Consider the following 18,238-nt stretch of genomic DNA (forward strand, 5'->3'; position numbering starts at 1 on the left):
TTGAGCATGCAGTCTCTCTGTAGACATTGGACAAGGAGGTTGCCTGTAACCTAAAGCTCCAACTATATCAATGGCTTCTAATTTTTTTTTCATTACAGAAGTCTTTAGTGTTTCAACTATCTATGATATATAGAGAACCACCAAGATTTCGACCTAAACTTCTAGTGCACAAAATAGAGACCAAGCCCCTGAATTGAAATTCCACAACACTAGGCTTTGTAAGTGCTAGAAAAACATCCACATAACTGAAGGAAGAATGTCTCCAATCAAGGGAACTTTCAGTTCTCAAGCCATTTTACTTTTATTTACAGCGTAACAACAATATTATACTGTCAGACAGGCTGTCATCAATCCCAGTCAGCATCAAAGAAACCAGCATCTTTCATCTCCGAGTAATATGCATTCTCCAAGTGCAAATCTTCCTCCTGTGGTCAATATCCAGTTCAATCACCAGTCAGAAATTGGTTCAATGATCTAGAAGAACGGTCTAATATCAAACAAAAAAACTTTTTCTACAACACATAAAAAGCGCCTCAAACTGGATTAATGATGATTATTACCTGGAGAAAGTCTGCCAGAAATGTCACATATATAAAAGGAAGGTAGAAGGCATGGTAGCAAACAATTGTGGCACCGTACAACCTGAAAAGGTAGTTTCTTAGCGGATCACTTGAATAGTTATCTGAAAGATTAAACTACATTACTGCAATAAAGAATTTGGTCTAAACCTACCAGAATCCGAAATTTGCTCCCCTCCCAGTAAGTGCACAAGCAAACAGAGCTAAGGCATTCAAGGAGAACATGATGGTGACGTATTTGTAGAATGCGGGTCTTGCTGAAGAAAAGAAAAGGAGAGACAGCGTCATAATTATAAGAAATTAAGACTTGTAAAATTGATTAAACAATGTTAACAATATAGATATAATGAAAAGACTAACCAGGTAGCCTTTCTCTCCACTTGGAGTGATAAAGGAACAAGATGAAGCCATAAACTGCAGTTAACACTAGCCTGTGGACAACCCACAAGCCCCACTTAAGATGTGGATTTTCTAGGCTGTCGATAAACAAAGGGACACCATATCCAAACACATAAATTGCCTGGAAAAAATACATATAGAAACAGAATCAAACATCCCAGTCTCAACATGAAAGACAGAGAAGGATTTAAGAGAGAAAAACAGCAAAGAGAAATTATACGAATACACTAAAAAGTGGAACTAGGAATAATATCTCCTCTTGTGGATGCAAAGGTTTATAAATGCATATGTATCATAAACGCTTGTAAAATGATGGTGATATTGGTCAATATGAGGACATATATGTCATATATGCTTCACAACTACATATGGTATATGACACAGGAACCATTTGTTGGAACAATGTAAACTTGTATGATTCAACAGTATATTCCTGACACCCCAAAAAAAAAACATCTTGCTGTTTTCTGATGCGTGCATTCTTTTTACTTTCAAAATGGATAAGACTAATGCATGTATTTTGCATCAAAAATATATACTTCCTTTGGCTCTTAGTGAAGCATTCTGTGTAAAAGAGGTTCAGCGATGCATTAATAAATACAACTATAATCAGAGGGAACCACTATGAAAAAAGAGAACCAATCACTTTATCAACAAAGTAATTTTACATTCGAGATTAGTATATTCGTCATTATCAAGATTAAAAGTTTCATTTTGTTCAAATAGCGGTAGATAAGAATAAGTCTTTCCAGCTATTATAGGTAACTGCCTATTTTATTGATCCTTTCTGAGAAAAGCACTTAAAATCTTTACCACAAAAACAAATCTCTTCATAACATGTGCTTCTCAAATCTCAATTGTAACCAATCACATAAAAAAAGTAAAAAGTGCTTGAAGCCCACCACACCTGGCCCAGAGAAAGGTGAGAATGTTTTTTCACCAAAGAAAAACAATATTATACCTTCAGAAGTATGTCACAACCAACAACGAGCCCTGAAATAACGAATGTCCGCGTCAAAGCTTCAAAACCGCTCACATAATTTCCTTGAAGAAGAAAAGCAACCAAGCTTACTTCCAGAAATAACATTCCAGATTTTGTAAGCAAAGATAAGATATTCCATGCTACTTCATTCCCAGAACTGCACTCCCATCCCTGCATCCGCAACAAGACAACTTAATTTTCTTGTCTTAGAGACCCAGAACAATTCATCAAGAAGAATAATATATTGTAATTCCTTGGAAATCCTTCTAACTACTAAACAGGCAAGTGAAATTATTTTGGAAGAAGCAAAAAAATTTATGAAAGAGAAATAATTGGTGAAGGCGCTTCAGTGCTGAATGCTGTAATACAGCGCCTATGAAGCAATAATGCAAAATTATCCATTTTCCTATTCAACATCCAAGTGATTTTTGTTTCCACAATTTAAATACCGTCGCATGCTAATCTGCACAAGGTTAAGAAGAAAATTTCACTTTTTGCATTTTCATATTGCAATTTTTGAATTGAAGTAGGCCAACAAATAATTTTTAAAATTAATGTAATTGGGCATCGGATCACATTAAACAAACTGCCGCGGTATTACAAGTAGAGAATCACAATAAATAGCCATCAAAATCAAAGCACACTCAAGAACTGTCATTGCTCATTAGAATTACGGAAAAATGTCACGCAGTCATTTTTAGAAAACTTCTCTAGATGCAGCCCTCCAAGGGGCATCTTTCTGCTAGCAGTTACCTATAATGAATTAGCGCAAAGGTTTAAATAGAAGCAGCATAAATTACCCATTTGGGAACGAATAGTAATACCAGGGAAATTCTAGAAGTATAATTTGCATATTCTAATAAGTTAATTCTTGCATTCCAGCTTCCCCAATAAATTCACTATGACAATCAATTAATCATCATAGAAGAAACAAAAGAATTTCATTCAAAAAAAATCATAGAAGAAACGAGATGGGCAAAGAACAAAGTAGTATAATCCCAAGATCCATAAATCAGAAACAATTCAAAATACAAAAGATATAAATCACAAACCTGCAAGGAGCACCAAGCAAGATTTAGCAAGCTAACGAGCCAAAGAGTGCCATAATACGAAATCATTATATATGATCGCCCATTGGATAGCTTCGCGTAGCTCTTCTTGGCCTGGAAAGCCAAGTAGAGCACAAACAATAGAGAGGGAACAATCAGGGCCACATTGTGCCAAAATCCATGGCACTCGAAGGGCCACTGTTCATGAGTAGCAGATTCTTCTAATATAATAGAGTTAGGGGTTCGCGATAGTGGGATTGCAATTGGCGATTCCGCAGCAAGTTCTGGAAGGGTAGGCATCTTGAGAGGTTTATTGCATATGGAGAAATGGTTAGCCAAACAGCAGAAGCAAAAAAACCCTAAGCCTATGATTTCTTAGATTAGAATCTCTAACAATAGATTTCGATCGAGGTTTTAGTGGGAGTTTTGGATCGTCGAATTCAGACCAAGCCGAGGAGAAAATCTCATCGTAACCCTAATCAACCTCGAACCGGCATGAACCTCCTCTCTACAGAGTTCAATCAACTCTCTTCGCCACCTTAGAACGCACAAGAGAAATCACAGAATCCAATCGTGAACTCTTTTGACTCGCTTTCAAAGCTCAGATCGCCGAACACAATCAGAAATATAAAACGACGACGACCATCTCTTCCGAGCAAGCGATCTTCACAAATGCAGAGACTCGCTTTTCCAGCTTAAACGATTGCATCAAAGAAACGGCGTCGCATACCATGAGAAGCAAAGTGGAATCAGTGTCCTGATTTTGGTGGATCGGATCCGTCAAAGCGGTTCTACTGACCCGCCAGTATTTTTAGTTTTTATTACATCTAAAACGCTGCGTTTTGTAAATTTTCTTGATATAAAGTTTCATTTTGAGTGACTTTCTATAAGCTTTAAGAAAACAGTAGTACTACACGTCCCTAAACTTACATAACAAGGTGGCATGTTACTTAGACATGATGACAAAGCAATTTTAAAAAATTTGGAATAGTTTACCTGCAAAAGAAAAATTAGAATAAAAAAAAAAAAATTTTAAAAACTATTTCTCTTTCCATCTCTCTTACCTCTCTCCCCATCCTCCACCCATCCCCTCATTCTCTTTACTCTCTCCATCTCTCCCCTCTTCCTCAAGATCCATGGCATCGACGACCTTCTACTCAAGATCCATAGCCTCAACATTGTGACTCGGGTTTCCATCGATGGCCGATGGCCTCCTTCTTAATCTCTTCCTTTCGATTTGAGTTTCCATCTATTTTTCTCCTTCCCTTGCCGTTAATGGCGTCCATCAGCAAATCTGAGCCTATTGGATGTCATTAGTCAACTTTGATGGCTGCCAACCTTCAACCTTGATGGCTGCCAACTTTGAATGTGGTCATTAGTCATTAATTGTGTTCACATATCATTAGTCAGTAACATAGCTAGAAGTGCGGAGATGCATATGATCTTGTTACTATATATACTAGGGTTGTAATTCCATAAATGTTAAGAATACAAAAACACTTATTCTTCCATATCTTCCTTTTCTTCATGGTATCAGAGGAGGTCTTTTTTATTCTTCGTTTTGTTTTCTAAATGGCCGAAATCACTCCAATCATGTCTGACTCAGGCAGTCCCTCGGCCTCTCTACCTTCAAATACTTTTGATGTTCATACAAACCAACGATTATGTTCGGTTTTGTTGAATGAGTTCAATTATCTTCCTTGGTCAAGATCTGTGCAGTTAGCTCTTGGTGGAAGATCAAAGCTTGAGTTTATTGACAAAAGTACTGTTGTCCTGATGTCAATTCTTCTCAGTATAAATCTTGGATTGCCCAAGATAAGATGGTGCAGACATGGCTACTTAATTCTATGGAATTACATGTTGTTGAAATTTTCAGTTATTATGAATCTTCTGCAGATTTATGGGATGCTGTTAAAGAGATGTATGGAAATCAAAATAACGCGGCACGAGTTTTTCAACTCAAAAGAGACATTGCGTGTCTTCAACAGGAAGGTAAACCATTTATTCAATTTCTTGGTAGCATGAAAAGTATGTGGAATGAGTTGTCTGTTTATCGTCCACATACTACTGATTCTGCTGTCTTGCTAAAACGGGCTGAAGAGGATAAAATATTTCAGCTTTTGGCTAATCTTGCTCCTGATTACGAAGATCTCCGTAGTCATATACTTATGAATTATGAGCTTCCTTCTCTAGGGAGTGTTTGTGCTACTATTCAACGGGAAGAAGTCCGAAGAAAGGTCATGAATTGTAACCTCAAAACTGAGGTATCTGAAGCCCGAGCATATATGTTCAATCATAAACGATCTGAAGAAAGAAGTTACAAGGGAAAGAGACCTGAGTTGAAGTGCAATCATTGTCATAATCTTGGTCATACAGTGGACCGATGTTGGGTACTTCATCCTGAATTGAAGCCTAAGTTTCCGAGAGAGAATATGCCTCAGAAACGGACTCAACCTTCGGGATATAAGGCTAATCATGTTACAACCATGGCTGGAGATGAATTGTCAAGGTTCTCCTCAAGTCCAATAACTCTTATTAATGAGTTTGCTTCTTATCTTCAAGCAAAGCAAGGTGAATCTGATAACAATGGGAAGTCAGCTGTCTTACTTGGTCAATTTGCTGGATTTCTATCTGAAGATAAAAATGGTGCAACTGATGACACATCAGGTATTTTGAAAGCTTTCTCAACTGCGCTGAATTTAAGTAATGTGCATGATTTTTGGGTCATAGATTCAGGTGTCACTGATCACATCACAAATAATCCTACAAATCTGTTTGAGTTTAAGTTCTTATCTCCACCTTCCCAAATATGTGTTGCTAATGGTAATACTGTATCTGTTGTTGGACAGGGAAAGGTAAACTTACTTTCTAAGCACATTGCATCACCAGCTTTGTGTGTTCCTTCTTTTCCTTTTCAACTTCTTTCGGTTGGCAAACTCGTAACTCAACTAAATTGTTGTGCTATTTTCTCGCCTCACAATATTGTATTCCAGGATTTGGTCACCAAGAAGACGATTGGTGAGGGATTTTTCTTTCAAGGCTTATATTATCTTCTCAAAGATTTTCACAAGGGATTTCATGTAAATGCCTGTTTAGCTTCCAAGCACAAATTATGGCATCAACGTCTAGCACATCCCTCTGAGTCAATTTTGGCAAAGATTTTTCCAAATATTAATAAAAATTCAGTTGATTGTGACATTTGTCACTTGTCAAAATCTACACGATTATCATTTCCTTCTTCTAATTCTCGTTCAAATAAATTATTTGAATTGGTACATTCGGATGTCTGGGGTCCTGTTCTTGAGTCCTTTGATGGTTACAAATATTTTGTCACCTTTGTTGATGACTTTTCTAGATTCACCTGGTTGTATCTCTTGAGATCAAAAAGTGAGGTTGCTAGTGTTTTTCAAGATTTTCATAGTCTGATCAACACTCAATTCTCTTCTAAAATTAAGATTCTTTGATCAGATAATGGCACAGAATATATGTCTCATATCATGACACAATACTTGAGCATGCATGGCATCATTCATCAAACTAGCTGTGTTGGTACTCCACAACAAAATGGTATTGCTGAAAGAAAAAATCGCGACTTGCTTGAGAAAACAAGATCTCTAATGTTTCAAATGAATGTTCCCAAACAATTTTGGACCCAAGGTGTACTCACCGCTACTTATCTCAAAAATCGCTTGCCTAGTAGAATTTTGAATTTCACTTCTCCATCTGAGTTGTTGACAGGAAAGCAGCCGAATTTATCTCATCTTAAAATCTTTGGGTGTACTTGTTATGTGCATATTCAAGCAATTCACCGTGACAAGTTAGATCCAAGGGCAGCCAAGTGTGTTTTCTTGGGATATTCATCTACAAAGAAGGGATACAAGTGTTATGATCCCATCTCTAAAAAGCTCATTGTAACAAGGGATGTTAGGTTCGACGAAAACACTCCATATTATTCTCAGTCTCGTGGCAGTTCAAGTCAGGGGGAGTCAACTTTAATTCCACTACCAACTCTGGATATGTCTCATGATTGGTTATCTATTGTTCCACGGGTGGGTTTTGTTGATCCACATGCAACATCTGACAGTGAACAAATATCCACTCCAACACCAGTCGTAGTAACTCCCACTGAGTCGGTTCTAGAGACTAATGTGGAAACTGATATGCAAAATTCTGATCTGTCTATTCGACGTAATCCTACTCGTGACCGACGACCACCATCAAAGCTTCAGGACTATGTGTCATACTCGGTAAGACACCCAGTCACTAATGTTCTTGGCTATCATAAACTGTCCTCTTCTCATGCAGCCTATCTTAGCAACATCCTTGACAAAACTGAACCTCAAAGCTTTTCTGAAGCTAATCAAAAATAGGTTTGGCAAAAGGCTATGCAAGAGGAGCTTCAGGCTCTAGCTGATAATCATACTTGGAGTGTTGTTCAACTTCCAAAGAATAAGAAAGCTGTCGGCAGTCGTTGGGTATACAAAACCAAATTCAAATCCGATGGTTCTATTGAAAGGCATAAGGCAAGATTGGTTGCACAAGGCTTTACCCAAACTTATGGAGTCGACTACACGGAGACTTTTGCGCCGGTGGCAAAAATGACAACTGTTCGTACTTTGCTATCGATTGCTATAAATCATGGCTGGTCTTTATCTCAAATGGACGTGAAAAACGCATTCTTACATGGCAATCTCCTCGAGGAAGTTTATATGAAACTACCGCCGGGTCACCCTCAAAGCAGTAATCCACAATTGGTTTGTAAGCTTCATAAATCCATCTATGGATTGAAACAGTCACCCCGTGCCTGGTATGCCAAGGTGAGTATGGTACTTGAGGAACTTGAGTTCAAAAGGAGTAACGCTGATCACTCTTTGTTTGTTCTCATCAAGAATGGGGTACGATTAGTAGTTTTAATTTATGTCGATGACCTTATTATTACTGGTGATAATATTGCAGCCATCTCCAATATTAAAAAAGTTCTTCATCAAAAGTTTGCCATTAAAGATCTTGGGGTCCTTAAATATTTTTTGGGAATCGAAATGGCTACATCTCACAAAGGTCTTGTTTTGAATCAAAGAAAGTATGTGTTAGATTTGTTGTGTGAAGTTGACATGCTCGATTGCAAGCCTGCAAATACACCGTTGGACAGTAAACTAAACTTGGCTGTAGATGGTGAATCTCTTCGGTCGCCTCAAATTTATCAAAGGTTGGTAGGTAAGCTTATTTACCTCACCATTACTCGACCCGATATTAGTCATGCAGTCAGTATTGTGAGTCAATTTATGCACTCTCCAACCATTGTTCATATGGGAATTGTTAAACGAATTCTTAGATATTTGAAGGGGTCTATTGGTCGTGGTCTACTTATGAAGAACAATGGTCATACACAAATAATCGGCTACACCGACGCTGATTGGGCCGGCAACTCTCTTGATCGTAAATCCACTACTGGCTATTGTATATTTGTTGGTGGCAATCTTGTTTCGTGGAAGAGTAAAAAACAGCTCGTGGTTGCTCGTTCTAGCGCTGAAGCCGAATATCGTGCAATGGCTTCCACTGCTTCTGAACTTATCTGGCTAAAGGCATTGTTGGTCGATCTTGGTTTTCTTCATCCTCAACCAATGACTCTCTGCTGCGATAATCAAGCCACCATGCATATTGCCTCCAATCCAGTATTTCATGAGAGAACCAAACATATTGAAGTCGATTGTCATTACGTCCGCGAAAAAGTTCAGTCTCAGTTAATTTCTACCAAATATACTCGAAGTCAAGACCAACTTGCGGACATGTTCACTAAGGCTCTTTCTTCAGCTCAATTTCATTGGTTACTTTCCAAGCTTGGATCAATCAATATCCTTGCTCCAGCTTGAGGGGGAGTATTGGATGTCATTAGTCAACTTTGATGGCTGCCAACCTTCAACCTTGATGGCTGCCAACCTTCAACCTTGATGGCTGCCAACTTTGAATGTGTTCATTAGTCATTAATTGTGTTCACATATCATTAGTCAGTAACATAGCTAGAAGTGCGGAGATGCATATGATCTTGTTACTATATATACTAGGGTTGTAATTCCATAAATGTTAAGAATACAAAAACACTTATTCTTCCATATCTTCCTTTTCTTCAGAGCCTCCAACGGTGTTGTCTAGGGAGATCTGAAGACCTACCGAGAAGAAGAAAATGCGATGATGTTTCTTGTTCAACATTTTCCTCTTCAACATCCAAGATCTACAAGATCGCTTACTAATTCTTGTTGTTTCATCCATTCATGTTGTTGATTTGACCTTATTTTAATGATTGAAGGATACAGTGTCTTATTACATTATTCTGAAAGGGAACAGTGTAAAAAAGGTTTTGAGTTAATTTATTTGCATTTCAGTTTCATAGAAAATGAATTGAAATTATTTTGGATGGAATTTTTATTGGATTTTATGCTCTGACTCATTGAATTTAATTAATTAATTATATTGTCAATATAATTAGTTACACTGTCCATTAGGACAACGTAATAAAAAACTGTATCAATTTGAGCCAAAGCATCCCAATAGGATATTGTCCTATTACATTGTCTAGTTGTAAACAACGTGACTAATTATCATTTTTCAAAAGAGATATCGCACTAAGACACTTTCTTTATTTTAGACAACGCAAACAAATCTTACAGTGACTTATTACATTGTCAAAATAATTAGTTACACTGTCAATGTAATAAGCCACTGGTGCTTCCTTCGTCCTTTTCCAAATTTAAAAAAAAAAACTGCGTTTTTCATGATTAATTAGTTCTTAAAAGTTCACCTATTTTCTAAACATTCTAAAAATCATTTGTTGTGGACGCTCCAACCGGCATATTGCTACTTCTTGATCATCAACTTCCGGGGTGTTCTCCACATGTTCGCTCCATCCCGAAAACGTCTTTCACACTAATCACCAACATGAAACCTTAAACGAACCTCACAAAATTTAAAGAAATCGCTGCTCTATTTTTTCCTTGAAGATGTTGCGGCTTGGAGCAGAAATAAAAAAGAAAGAGGGAGAAGATGGTGAAGAGAGAAGAAAGAGATATTAAAAAAATCCCTAGATGAGAAGAGAGAGAGAGAATGGACGAATACAATAGGAGTAAACGACAAAAAAATCCCTAAATGAGAGAGAAACGGGAATTGCATAATTAAATATATCTTTTATTTAATTGGTAATTTGGTTATTTAATTGGATATCTATGTGGCATGATGAGTTGTACAACCACATAGATTAGGGAAAATTAGGGACATATATCATTTTTGTTAAGAAAAATATATTATTGCTCATAAAAGAAATATATATACACACACATACAGGTTTACAGTAAGTGTGTAAAATAAGGGTTTATGTTTACATTATTGATTTGAAACATGTGAGATCCAAAGCAATAGGCCTCACTTGTCATCTCACTCATCCCCACCATTAAATACAAGCCCTTATTTTAAATTCTTATGTGAGAATTTTTCTATATATATACACTTGTTCAAAAAAAAAAGATAGATTTTATAAATAGCATGCTATGAAAATGTATGATTTATGATCACAGGTATGAAAAACCATTTATTAATAAAGATTCTCTCCCGTTTCGTCCAAATTGAAGGAAACAATAATTAATTTATCAAAAATAAAGGAAATTTATTTGTGTTTTCCTGCTGGTGATAATTCCAATATACAGTTTTATTGCATTATTTTCTAACAATTAGACCATTATAAGTTATTATAATGATCATAATTTCCTGGTGCTTGTGGGAACGAGACTCACGTGTCCCGAGTTCACCATTTTAGGGTGAAGTTCTGTTCAATAAGATCATGTTTCGGTCTTTTTGGACGAAATCCTCATTTAAAAGTAAAATAAAATATAATTGTCATATATATATATATATATATATATATATATATATTTATATATGTTGGTTGTCTTACGAGGAACATTACAGTAAAATAAAATATAATTGTCATAATTTCCTATATATATATATGTTGGTTGTCTTTTTTTTTTTTTTGAAAGGCCCACAGGCCACACACACGCTAAGCCATGCCCGAGGGGCATGAAGGCCACCACTGCGGATGGAAAACTACCCAAATCCCAAACCCTCCTGGTGAGAATAGAACCATGGACCTCAAGGTCCTGGGCAGACAACCTGACCAATCAGGCTATCTCTTATTCTCTATATGTTGGTTGTCTTACGAGGAACATTACAGCATGAATATTTTAGGAGAGTTTGATATTGTGTGTCCCACTAGATTCAATATTTGTATTATGAACTTTTGGCTCTCCCTCCCTCACATCAAATTACCCTTTCAATATCATCAAAGTAGATGACTTTTTCCTTAGAAAAAGAAAAAGAAAGTATATGACCTTTTGTTTAAAGTAGATGACTAATGGCCAACTTTGTTGCTGTAATACAGACCCTTTAATTTAAGGGCGACTATACCACTTATAAATAACTTTTAGGTCACATTTACTCCTCATCCTTAATAGGAAAAAAGATTGGTTAGAGCATCAGATTATCCAAAAAAGCATTATTATTAGAGAAAGCATCCTATAAGCAACATAACATGTGCACCTGTTCTTTTATCAAGAGTACGACTAGGAACACATTCCTTTACATTTCCAGAGTTCCCTTAATTGGTTAATTGACTTGGTTTATACTACAAGCAACTCGGAGATGGTCCTGAAGAGAAGAGAAGAGATGCTCTATGTGCACCATACTTAGCAAATTATTGGACAAGGAGGTTGTCTGTACTCTATATCACTAACTAGTTAACAAACTTTTCATCAGGCATTATTCATTTTCAACAATGTAGAAGGTATCCAACCAGTAAGTTGATGAGTGCCACCATACAGACAAACAAGAGCGGAAATCCCACCTGAACTTTTCTTACACCTGTTCCTCTCCTTAAGATTTCCTGCAGGAGAAAACAAGCCAACATCTCCGCATTAATTTATTAAGAATGAATAAGAACGGTGTTGGGTCCTCTAAAATATGAGGGGTAGTTGGGGGGAGGAAACAATTCATAAGGGGAAATGCAAATAAGATAGCACAGCAAACGCTGGTTAATACAAGAAGAAAATTTTCCATACAGACAAGGGATTAGCCTGCCTTTATGACTAAGAGGTCTATAGCCAAGATACCAAAGGGAAAACGGAAAGATGAAAATGAATGGCAGACGCATGCTCTAAAAATATGTATTTTTTTAAAAAAAGAACTCTAAAAAAGTTGGCTCCATCTTGGACAAAATAAGCCTAAAGAAATAAATCAGGCAGATGAGGTGAAAGAAATCGGTTGTTATAATTTATGATCATCCAAGCTCCAGCAAAGTGCATTAAATTATCTGTAGTTGGCAGCTATCAGCTAAATGAGATAATGTAGAGTCTAACACTGAGATGATGTAGTGTAGTTTCTAACACTGAGATAATGCGGTGTCCGACATCAAATATGTGGCCTAGAATACATACCAAAAACATAAAACTGAATAAAGATGCAAAAACTTACTAGTTCCTCTTGTAATATTTTTGTTTCTTGAATGCTTAGTCTCCTCTCATCTGTTAACTTTAAAATTGTAGCTTCAGCCTGCAAAAGAAATACACAAACTTGGTTAATATTTAAGTTGGAACTTTAAGCAGCAGCAAAGCAAATTATGCATCACCATTAAGAAGTAAGAGCATGCATAAAGCATGGAAGATTTTCAAAGTTTTACACTGCAAATGAAGTACACAAACATGGTTAACATTTCAGTTGGAACTTTTACGAAGCATGAATCACCATTAAGAACATGCATAAAGCAAGGAAATAAAAACCCTCCAACAGGAACAAATCCAAAATGAATATAACAAAACTTTGATAAAGAAATGGACTCAGTAAAATAACACCAATTAGACTGATTTTGTAGGCCAACATGTGGCCCAATAGTAGAGTTGCAAGGATGTAACCTAGATGTCACTGGTTCAATTCCTGGAAACAAGGTCTATCCACATATTCTGTCAGGATAAGGTCTATGTACATCTTGTTTGTCCCTGACTCAACCCACTATAGGAGCCTTATGCACAAGAGTTGTTTACTTTCTACCTTTGTATACTCTATGAGGAGCAGCAGGAATAATTTAATTTTAAGGGACATCCAGGACTGGAACCACTAACAATTGGTAAAAGAACTACATCTTCTAACATCACACATAAAACTTTCACCTCAGCGTCTAAGCAATTAACTTTAAAGGGGGATGAATATGAAAATGAATTTTGATTAGGTCTTCTCATATTGGCTAAAAACTATGCTTATAACTTCCCTCCAAAAGAACATTTGATGGGAGAAATAAAATAATGTGTAATTGACTAATTGGCGATCATATAATGTCACAGATACAAAAGCTAACTAATTATGATGTGTAAATTATAAACAAACCACGAACTGCCTCTCCTCCCCACCCAAAATGTCTCACAGGGAGATGCACACAAACAGAAAGAACCAGCAGAGTAAAACCAGAATTCTTTCTATCCATATAATTTTGTTTACATAATTATTTAGAGTATAAATACAGGAGAGACCGACCTCATTTAATTTTGACTCAAGCTTGCTTAGTTTCAACTTCATCTCCTCAATATCTTCAGCCAAGTTAAGCTCCTCTACAATCTTTGCAGTTTTGAAATCCATAGGCATAACTGTTTTAAACTCTGCATCTATCGTTTGACTAAAGTCCATATCTTCCTTCAGTGTCTTCAACTCTGTATCACTTATTATATCTTCCTTTCCACTCAACTCAGAATCATCTGCAGACTTTAAATCTTTGATGTTAGTCACATCCTTGTTAAGCTTCAACCCTGCATCCTTTCCTACCTCCTTGTTCTCAGCATCCATTTCTGGCTTCAGCTCTGCATCCATGGATGGATTCAACTTCTCACTGTGTATTACTTTGGTCTCGACATCCCCGATGACCTGAAATAAACAAACACAGTATACCAATAAACCAAATTTCATTGAATTAGACATGAACATATATTAAATATCAATGCAACCGGGCAAGGATAAATAGAGAGAAAAACGAGAACAAAAAAAAGACTTGTCTAACCAGGTGCGGTTCAGTGAGCACTTCAGGTCCACTAAGAATATGATCTTTTAATGTAAAAGCTTCGTAAACTGAACCCTGCTTCAATGTTCCATTGATTGGTGACAGTACGGGTGAATGAGGTGGGCTAACGAGGATCACCCTCAGCTTGGTCTCTTCAATATAACTGCCATCACCTTTGGCAAACTGCCAAATAACATATTAAGAGATCATGTGATGATCAGGACCAACTATAACAACAAACACCTACCAAGCTAGCTGTAATGTCTTCCTCGGTTGTCTTGTCAGGTACAACTATGCTTTGGATCAAGAACTTGTCTTTGCAGACCATATCATGAGGAGCAACCTTTTGAGCTTGCATTGTGACTGTAGTAAATCAGATGGAAATTTAAACTCAATATCAATACAGAAGCTAATTGAAGAAGACAACATGGTGCACGGAAAAAGTAATAATGACACTGATGAGAGCACAAATTGCAGTTCTGATTGGCTTTCCTCCTGCATTTACATCAAGTGATATATGCAGCTCAAAGTTTTAAGTTACCCAGACCATTTGATAGGTCGACTGTCTCACCTAAAGACCTGATAGTCTTTGGTTGATGACTACAGTCTTCAAACTAAAAGAAAGAAAGGGCAAAAAAAAAGAAAACATTTTTCTGCAATATTCATATCAAAAGTATAGACTGAAAATTTGTCAGGCCTTATGCCCTAGAGTTTCGGCTGCCACTTCTTCGGCTGTCTCCCAAGTCACGCGTCTCTCTCTGTGTCTCGAACTCCTTTCTTATCATGATAACGGAGAAATTATATACTGGCAATTAAGTCTTGAACTTTAGCCAATAACAGGAAGAAAACGATAATAATGTGCTTGCACACAAATGGATGCATAAAGCCATGTATGCACACAGTTGATATAAATTTAAAGAATCATTTGAAAACATACCACTAAAATCACAGGTCGACTTTGGCATGACAATTCCGACATTTGGCCGAACACAGTATTTCTTGGGAGATGTGGTTTTGACCTGCCAAATGCCATGCCTACATTAGATTGTTACTTGTTCATGATATCGAATCAATTCACAAAACAACTTATGAAACTGAATTTAAGTAAGATAATGGGTTTGTCACCTTGAAAGCAACAGTTTGATAGGTATTATTAGTAAGTCGAACTGAGCATGAACTTTGCTTCTTGAGTTCAACTACCAAAATAGATATACAGTTTGAATCCCAAATATGTTAGCTTTGAATTGTGATCAGAAAATAGATAAATAGGCATTAATAGAAGTACCCAAAAAATGTAGACATTAGAGAAAGTGTACAAATTACCTTTTCATACTACTACAAAACTATGACTAATTCTAGAGGATAGTTATAATAGTGTAGGCATTTAACAGAGAACAGGGAGACTAGCCGTCCTCTGTTTTTTATTAACTAACACAGCAGTTCTGTTAATTAACTTAATTTATCAGAGAATATAAAGAAGAAATTAAATGAGGAAATGGAAATTTCAAAGTTCTAGTAGCATTTTTTTACAAAGGAAAATAGAAATAAAAGTCTAGGTATTTTATAATTACAAAGCAAAAAGTGAGGAAAAAAAGAATAAGAAAAAGCAAGATGAGATTCCCAATCCATTCAACTAGCTGGGTATTCTCGTCAACTAAAGAGGCCTTAATCAAATCTATAATGATAATGGCGTAGAATCATCAAAAAAAAAATCAACATCTATGACTAAGAGAAAAGAAGAGAATGATACAAAATGGGTCATCAAGTAATCATGGCCTCACATAGAAAGTTTAGTTCGCGGGGCTGTATTTCCAAAAGTTGCGCACTCATGATTCTTCCTCCACAGAGTTCTCTATTTGAAAACCGATCTCCTCGCTATCCAAATCTCTTCGCTGCGAAATCAAAGAAGTCAACAATTGAGACCCACACCACCAATCCAGTCAGAAAGAAACTAGCACCCTATAATATACCAACACATAAGCATAGGATAAAACTATGACGAAAACTATTGAACCAATCGTAATCAACTTTTCATCATTGGAAACCCAAATGAAAATGCTTAGTTGCCGACGCGAATTTAGGAGAATAAAAACAATTACAGGACATAACAGAATCAACGGCGTAAATACCGAGTCTAATTTGACCTTGTTTATCTTTTTCTCAGTCGGATCAGAATCAAAACAAGCAAATCGCATTCAAAACGAAAACAATCACGTTTTATTGTTCATTTTCAAATATCATGTTGCCTTCCTATGAATTGCATGATCTCCAAAGACTCAAAATCCCGACTCGTTTCCAACTCAGGTCATAAAAACGAGTCGATAACACCAAAAGCGGACTATCCCGGATCAAACTCGAACCCACACGAACCTCCTGATTAGACTTCAATCAACTCAAATCACCTCAGATCGCTCAAGAAAAACGCATACACAGAAACAACTCGATGAAGTAGACTCTCTATTGACTCAATTACGACTCACTTTTCACAACTCGGATCGCCAAACAGAATCAAAAAAGAAAAACAACGACGACGATCATCTCTTCCCAAGCAAACTTGACACTACTACTACACTGTCCAGAATGCCGGGCTCGCCTCTCGATGGAACAAAGAAACGACGTCGCTTGTGTAGAGAAAACGTACCCTGAATTCCTCTGTACAGAATCGGAGGGGGGAGAGAGAGAATAATCAATAAACCATATATTTATATGAAATTCTGGTCTGTTTGGTTGGCCAGAAACACTACCTAGGTGACTCCGTGAAGAAGGAAAGTGGAATGAAAGTCAAGTTTTTATTGTGGCGTTGGTTTGGTTGGTGGATCGGATCCTTCAAAGCGGTTGTACCGGCCGGGTCACAGTTAAAACGCCGAGTTTTGGTTAGATTTGAATCATTTGACTAACTTTTCAAGCTCAAAATAGATAATTAATTTAAAAAATGATAAATATAAACTAATTAAGACTTTACACCTGAAGCAATCAATTACATGTCAAAAAGGGGAAATAGTTAAATAACAAAAAAAACACATGAAAAAATAGTCAAATCTTTACAAAAGTGAAAATAACATGGCAACAAAATATTTTATCATGGGAAAAACCATTAACCCCTAAAGATTCTAAAGGTAATTTCTTTAAATTAAAGAAAATAATAGTTTAATTTGTCATCATCCTAATTATTATCTTAATTATTATCACAAAAGTTTGAACAGGGTCGGCCCTAACCATTTTCATATTCAAAAGACACGACATAGTGGTATCCTATTGAGAAAAAAAAAATTACAAAATGATGCGTTACTCATATAATTTTTATCTCAAAATGATCAATAAGATTGTAAAGTAGTTCGGTTCATTCACTAAATTAAACTAATTAGCTTTTAAAATTAAATATAATTATTGTATTTGCTAATAAGAAACACACAATATTAAACAATAAATACCTCTACTATCCTAAGCTTTTAAAGATAATTCTTGACTTCTTGTATTTGTTAAAAAATAATATTGATGCCCTGGGCCGCTAAGCTGTGCTAATTCCATATTGCATACAAACAATGGATTACTGTCTCGAAAACAATGAAATTATTTTCATCGCTAATATGTGCTAATTTTCATCACTAAATCGTCATTGATTTTGCGGTAATCCAAAATCTGTGGTGAAATTTGGTACGAAATGTGTCATAAATTCCGTCGTAAAATTTCAACCGTCGTTGCAAATTTTTTTTGTTAAACTCCGTTGCAAAAATCCCTTCACTAAAAAATTGTTTTATTGTAATGTAACAATCTGACAATATCATTGCTATTTGAGAATGACAAGTATTCGTTTCGAAAAACAAATATCACCATTTCACAAATTTCTTCATATACAATATTGACATGCTCTCTCCGATCCGTACATACTCATCCACAACGTCGGTGGAGACACCATACACAAACATTTGGAACACAGACGTAATTTTCTAAAGTGGAGATAACCCCAACTTTCTAGCCGCATCCATTTTTTGCTAAAAAAATAGATAATGTGCTTCTATTGTAAACTGGATATGGAAGAATAAATCCCATCACATTCGAAATATTCTTCTAAATCAATTAAGAGGGTAAATCAAATTCGCAGTAAAATAATATTTGAAAATTGGTTCGTGCCCTTAAATAAAGT

General features: G+C 36.2%; 3 protein-coding genes across 6 annotated transcripts; 1 reads left to right on the forward strand and 2 right to left on the reverse strand.

Annotated features, from left to right (window-relative positions):
• Nucleotides 1-71: 71 nt before the first annotated feature.
• LOC119999435 (protein CANDIDATE G-PROTEIN COUPLED RECEPTOR 2-like) lies at nt 72-3,727 on the reverse strand. Its single transcript, XM_038846997.1, has 6 exons — nt 3,012-3,727; nt 1,939-2,130; nt 939-1,098; nt 733-835; nt 561-642; nt 72-425 (listed from the first exon to the last, which is right to left on the reverse strand). The coding sequence occupies exons 1-6, from the start codon at nt 3,306-3,308 to the stop codon at nt 348-350; spliced, it is 912 nt and encodes a 303-aa protein (XP_038702925.1). The 5' UTR covers nt 3,309-3,727; the 3' UTR covers nt 72-347.
• Nucleotides 3,728-4,580: 853 nt separating this feature from the next.
• On the forward strand, nt 4,581-6,472 carry LOC120000736. Its single transcript, XM_038848854.1, has 5 exons — nt 4,581-4,800; nt 4,905-5,000; nt 5,202-5,517; nt 5,576-5,675; nt 6,002-6,472. The coding sequence occupies exons 1-5, from the start codon at nt 4,581-4,583 to the stop codon at nt 6,470-6,472; spliced, it is 1,203 nt and encodes a 400-aa protein (XP_038704782.1).
• A 5,063-nt stretch (nt 6,473-11,535) lies between these two features.
• Nucleotides 11,536-16,891, reverse strand: LOC120001107 (vesicle-associated protein 1-2-like). Of its 4 annotated transcripts, none has more exons than XM_038849355.1 (9): nt 16,736-16,891; nt 15,876-15,986; nt 15,220-15,290; nt 15,032-15,113; nt 14,342-14,457; nt 14,095-14,277; nt 13,578-13,961; nt 12,525-12,602; nt 11,536-11,937 (listed from the first exon to the last, which is right to left on the reverse strand). In XM_038849355.1, the coding sequence occupies exons 2-9, from the start codon at nt 15,922-15,924 to the stop codon at nt 11,824-11,826; spliced, it is 1,077 nt and encodes a 358-aa protein (XP_038705283.1). In that variant the 5' UTR covers nt 15,925-15,986; nt 16,736-16,891; the 3' UTR covers nt 11,536-11,823. The 4 variants fall into 4 exon arrangements, with proteins under 4 accessions (XP_038705283.1, XP_038705284.1, XP_038705286.1 ...); XM_038849356.1 differs by having other exon boundaries at nt 16,575-16,848; XM_038849358.1 differs by having other exon boundaries at nt 16,239-16,848.
• Nucleotides 16,892-18,238: the final 1,347 nt, after the last annotated feature.

This window comes from Tripterygium wilfordii, chromosome 6, assembly GCF_013401445.1.
Source record: "Tripterygium wilfordii isolate XIE 37 chromosome 6, ASM1340144v1, whole genome shotgun sequence".
Taxonomy (NCBI): domain Eukaryota; kingdom Viridiplantae; phylum Streptophyta; class Magnoliopsida; order Celastrales; family Celastraceae; genus Tripterygium; species Tripterygium wilfordii.